Raw genomic sequence first — 5000 nt, forward strand, 5'->3', positions numbered from 1 at the left:
ATACTCCGAGTACTCAAACATTCAATCAGGATGGTTGGTCGGCTCTTATCTTATAGAATAACAGAGTAAAAGTCAAAGTAAAGAAAAAAAAGATTTCTTTGGTCGTGTAGGGAGATTACAAAAAAAATGTATGTAATAATGGTAGTGATGTCTCCCCATTCTTTCACAGAAAGAAAGACAGTAAGGCTTAGATCAAATAGGAAATATAGGTATCCAATAGATAGTTATCTATCTTGATGGTATATCTTTTTTTGATATTTTTTGCTTATGAAAGAAGGGTAACAAAACAAACAATAGGTCTTACTATTCCCACATGTTCCATTAGGAGCATTCCTTTGCTATTTTCAAGGAAAAGGTGTGTGTATCGTATTTTTACTTAATACTTCCCAATTCTACCAGAAATCCTATAAAGAATCTGTTACGAGCGGATTCATTGAATTGGTTTATCAATAGCCTTAAGTCAGAATCCTATTTTGACTCTGCGCCATTGATTCTACTATGATTATTGATCAATAATGGAATAATTCCTTCATAGAAATAGGAGATATAATTCACATGGATATAGTAAGTCTCGCTTGGGCTGCTTTAATGGTAGTCTTTACATTTTCCCTTTCACTCGTAGTATGGGGAAGGAGTGGACTCTAGGTATATTAATAATTGATTGAGTAATCGATTGAGTAATCGAATTGTATCAATTGTTTAATTGATCGTTTTGCGAAGCTTTATTTTTAAAATGTCTCTCTTTCAAAATTCTACTGGAAAAACAATAATGAATAAAAAAATACAATAATGAATAATAACCATTCGATCAAACAATGAATGATTACTATAGTTTAGTTGTATTTCAAAACTCAAATCTACGCATGATAGGAAATTTTTTCCAACCGAATTCCTCCTAAATATTCTATTTGGATAAACCAGTTCTTACCAGAATTATGGATATTACAATGAGAAAAAACCAATCCCTAGTTTTTTCTTTATTTGTTTCTCTCTTTCTTTACTTTCACTGTTCTAAGAACAAATCGTTCTGCTATTAGATTACGACGATACCTACTTTCTACTGGAAGTGACTAGTGGTTGTCCAAAGAGGTTCTACACATAATAAAATTAGATCTTTCTTCCGCTGAGCGATCCACCACATATCACACATTTAACATTTTAGACTCCTAGAGATTCTTTTATGCTTTTTTGACTCATCTAATGTCATGTTTAAGCATAAAAAATGGTCCGAGTCCCCTTTACTAATCTACTTCCTTTCAAAATCTGAAGAAGTTACCATAGAACTTCGTAAATGATCTGTTAATGGCTCAATCAATGACTTCTTGGGATGGGAAATCAAAAAAAAAAATTCCTTGGTTTTGTTTTCTTTTGCTATAGTATATTCCCATACTATTCTTCCTCTATTGATTCTTTCGATGGATCCCGGAACCTATATATAAAATTATAAGAAACCCAGGAATTAGAAGAATAGGCCTTAGATTATTTTGGGTTGATCGAAATCGAGTGGATGTAGCGAAAAAAAGAAATAGAATTAGACTGCTATTTCGATGTACTAGTCTACTATTTATATTAGATGTACATCTAATATATCATATACATACATATTGTAAATTGATCTATATAAACCCTCCATTTAGATAAAGTCTATATCTGTATACAATACAACTATACATGATAATATCATTGTATACAATATTAGATAATATAAAATACTCTAAAGAGTGGTAGAAAGGACTATATATAGTCCTTTCTACCACTCTTTATGATTCCAACCAGATCATTTCATTTAAGACTTGGAATTTTCTTTTAATCCCTTTCTTTCATTTCTTCAATCATTGAAAAAAGGATTGATAAGAACTAATAATTCAGATTCAAATTAATCATTTTGACTGACTGTTTTTACGTAGATAATAAGTAAAAAGGCAGTAGGAACTAGAATGAACAGTGCAGTAGCAATAAATGCGAGAATATTGACTTCCATAATTTCATTATTTCTTTTTTTCTTCGCAATAACTCGGGATGTAATCCCATAGAGATGAGAAATTTAACTCCTGTAAATTCATTGGGATGAATTGATCCTGATGATACCGAATCGGATCAATATTATGAATAACAATATCTGATCTATCAAATCGATTCATCGTCGAGAATTGAATAGTATAACATAGGAAGATCCTTTATCCATACCAATTCTGAAATGGGATTTTTTATTGGATCAGGAATCCCATTGCATTTTTCATCCTCTTCCACTTTTCTTTTCTATAACCTACTGTCTTCCTTATCTTATACAACTCTCCTTCCTGTGTATTATACTTACAATTATGAGGTATTATATGACCGGTATTCTATGGGTCACACACAGACCCAAACGAGGTGAGATGGAAAAAGGGGGGGATTAAATAAAAAAGATCAAATATTCCAACAAATTTACTGAAAAGGGTCCTTGCTTGGTCTTTTCTTTTATTTTATTAGTATCCTCTTTCTTGTATTTATTTGTACTGGAACGCATACATCAAAAATGATGTCTGCAATTTGAATGAGAATGAGATAGATTGTTTACAATTAGTCATTGAGGATACACAAACAAAGTCAGAACTAGAAAAGGTGTGGTTTAACCTGAAAAGTACTCTGTCGAGGTAATTATGTTAAGTTCATTGTCCATCGTACAATAAACGAATACAATTTGTGTATGTACTCCCGGTAAAATAGGATCACTCTACTCCATTTCATGGATCAAGAACAATCGAAAAAGAAAGTAAGACGAGGATGGTATCTCTTAAAATACTGAATATAGTAATACCACCGATTGTACTAATGTACATATGATATGTCTCTCCTTTATCAATCGGGAGTAGTGGAAAGATTTGAAATTCCCGTATCCGTATTTGTGTGATGATAAATGCGAAATAAAAAACAAAAGAAATAAGGATCCCTCCCCACTGGGGATTAGATCTTGCTTCCTGTCCCCCTTTTCCGTGAAAAGAGAGAGATGAATTGATAAATTCACCGGATCCTAGTTCGGGACTGACGGGGCTCGAACCCGCAACTTCCGCCTTGACAGGGCGGTGCTCTGACCAATTGAACTACAATCCCAGCGAGGTGTATGGCATACATATTCTTAATGTTACATATTCTTATGTAATCATAAGAACATTCTAGTCCTAGTCGTCGTATTGTAAGAAAGACAGGAATGATATACTGATATCATAGCCACATATAATATGGGCTATAGTGAGAGCGACACGGATTACTAGTAACCAATAATTATTTTACTGCCAAAAGTGGATAATCAATCTTTCAATGAGAAAAAAGAACTAAACTCTTTTGTTTGCTTTTCATGATACTTTACTTAATTAAGTAAAGTATCATGAACTAGATCCTTAGAAAGATCAGAAAGAGAAAAATTGGGATAGAGAAAAAAAAAAATTGACTCTTTCTCTTTATTTCTACGGATTAGGCATTTCCGTTTATGGAAGACAAATTGGTTATATCATATTCATGGAGCGGTGAATTATTGGGCCGAGCTGGATTTGAACCAGCGTAGACATATTGCCAACGAATTTACAGTCCGTCCCCATTAACCGCTCGGGCATCGACCCAGGAAGAATTCATTCTAGGCTTATTGATAATCTATGATCAACTTCCTTTCATAGTACCCTACCCCCAGGGGAAGTCGAATCCCCGCTGCCTCCTTGAAAGAGAGATGTCCTGAACCACTAGACGATAGGGGCATATACGCCCGACCGTCATCATACTATGATGATAGTATGAGCAGTTTTTTGGAATTGTCAATATAGTCTAATGGTATGACTAGATCCAAAAAGTCTTTCCTACTTTTATGTTATGATTTTATAGAATTTTTTTTTTTCCAAAATTCAAAATAATAATCTTATCTACTTTTGGAGTAAATCCAATTTATTGTTCCTGACTGAACTCCTATGCATATAGGCATATATTATGTGCATATAGTACATATATACATATATACATACATGCAGTAGACTCATAATGGAAAAAAAAAATGGCTAATTCATGAATTGAATAAAACGGCCCTTTTAACTCAGCGGTAGAGTAACGCCATGGTAAGGCGTAAGTCATCGGTTCAAATCCGATAAAGGGCTTTTTTTTTCCACTAAACTCAAGTTTTAGCCTTCGTTTTTCAGCGGAAAATATCTCTATTATTTTTTCTAAAAAGAAAAGGATAACCACCATTATAATGAATTCTGATTATTCTGACTTATAGTTAAGTTAGGAAGTTGAACATTTATTGATTAGCAAAATGACTAATTTCACGTATTAGGAGTAGTCCACCTGTAGTGACATAGTAGTCCTCCTCATGTCTCATTATTCACAAATTTTTTGTCCTGGGAAATAACAGAAATATTCTATAATACTCTATATATCCAATTCCTATTATTAATCGACAAACCAAGGTGTTCTTATTTCTCCAATGTTCTTATCACACCCACTATCAAATTCTAAATAAAGAAAAGGTAAGTGGACCTGACCCATTGAATGATGACTATATCAGCTATTCTGATATTTAAATTCGATATAGATGAAATTGTATAAGCAGATTTCTTTTTATTTCCTTAGACCACGCAAAGCAAGAATAAATCGATATTTATGATTTAACCTTCTTGTTACTGGGTGCTCCATAGGAATAAATCGCTATTTTTTTCTTCTACAAAGTTTATTTCGAAAATCTATTTTTCAATATCTTTCCTTGATTTCAGAATCAGATATTGTTTTGTTCTTCCGCCAATGCAATAGAGAACGAATGCGAGAAAAGGACTTTCATTTCCAGTCTACCATTATTTAATATTTCATTTTGTGGCAGGAAAAAATAGGAAATTTTCTTTTATTTTGGTTTGACCCGTTAAAAGATATACTCTGAAATATGAGTCATAGGACAATTCAGGATTCAAATGGTTATCAAAAAAATGGTTATATAGTATAAGGACTAATCGAATCGAGCTCATGGATTTCCCATGGATTTA

General features: G+C 32.9%; 2 protein-coding genes and 4 non-coding genes across 6 annotated transcripts; 2 read left to right on the forward strand and 4 right to left on the reverse strand. All coding sequences in view use genetic code 11, as the record gives it.

The window, feature by feature from the left end:
• Positions 1–555: 555 nt before the first annotated feature.
• On the forward strand, positions 556–645 carry petN (cytochrome b6/f complex subunit VIII). Its single transcript has one exon. It carries the CDS (start codon positions 556–558, stop codon positions 643–645), a length of 90 nt encoding a protein of 29 aa, YP_009116335.1.
• Positions 646–1876: 1231 nt separating this feature from the next.
• Positions 1877–1981, reverse strand: psbM (photosystem II protein M). Its single transcript has one exon. It carries the CDS (start codon positions 1979–1981, stop codon positions 1877–1879), a length of 105 nt encoding a protein of 34 aa, YP_009116336.1.
• Positions 1982–3019: 1038 nt separating this feature from the next.
• Positions 3020–3093, reverse strand: trnD. Its single transcript has one exon. It is a non-coding gene; the product is annotated as a tRNA-Asp (tRNA).
• A 422-nt stretch (positions 3094–3515) lies between these two features.
• Positions 3516–3599, reverse strand: trnY. The gene has a single exon. It is a non-coding gene; the product is annotated as a tRNA-Tyr (tRNA).
• A 59-nt stretch (positions 3600–3658) lies between these two features.
• Positions 3659–3731, reverse strand: trnE. Its single transcript has one exon. It is a non-coding gene; the product is annotated as a tRNA-Glu (tRNA).
• A 318-nt stretch (positions 3732–4049) lies between these two features.
• Positions 4050–4121, forward strand: trnT. The gene has a single exon. It is a non-coding gene; the product is annotated as a tRNA-Thr (tRNA).
• Positions 4122–5000: the final 879 nt, after the last annotated feature.

Source organism: Ananas comosus (genome assembly GCF_001540865.1).
Source record: "Ananas comosus chloroplast DNA, complete genome".
In the NCBI taxonomy this organism is placed as follows: Eukaryota; Viridiplantae; Streptophyta; class Magnoliopsida; order Poales; family Bromeliaceae; genus Ananas; species Ananas comosus.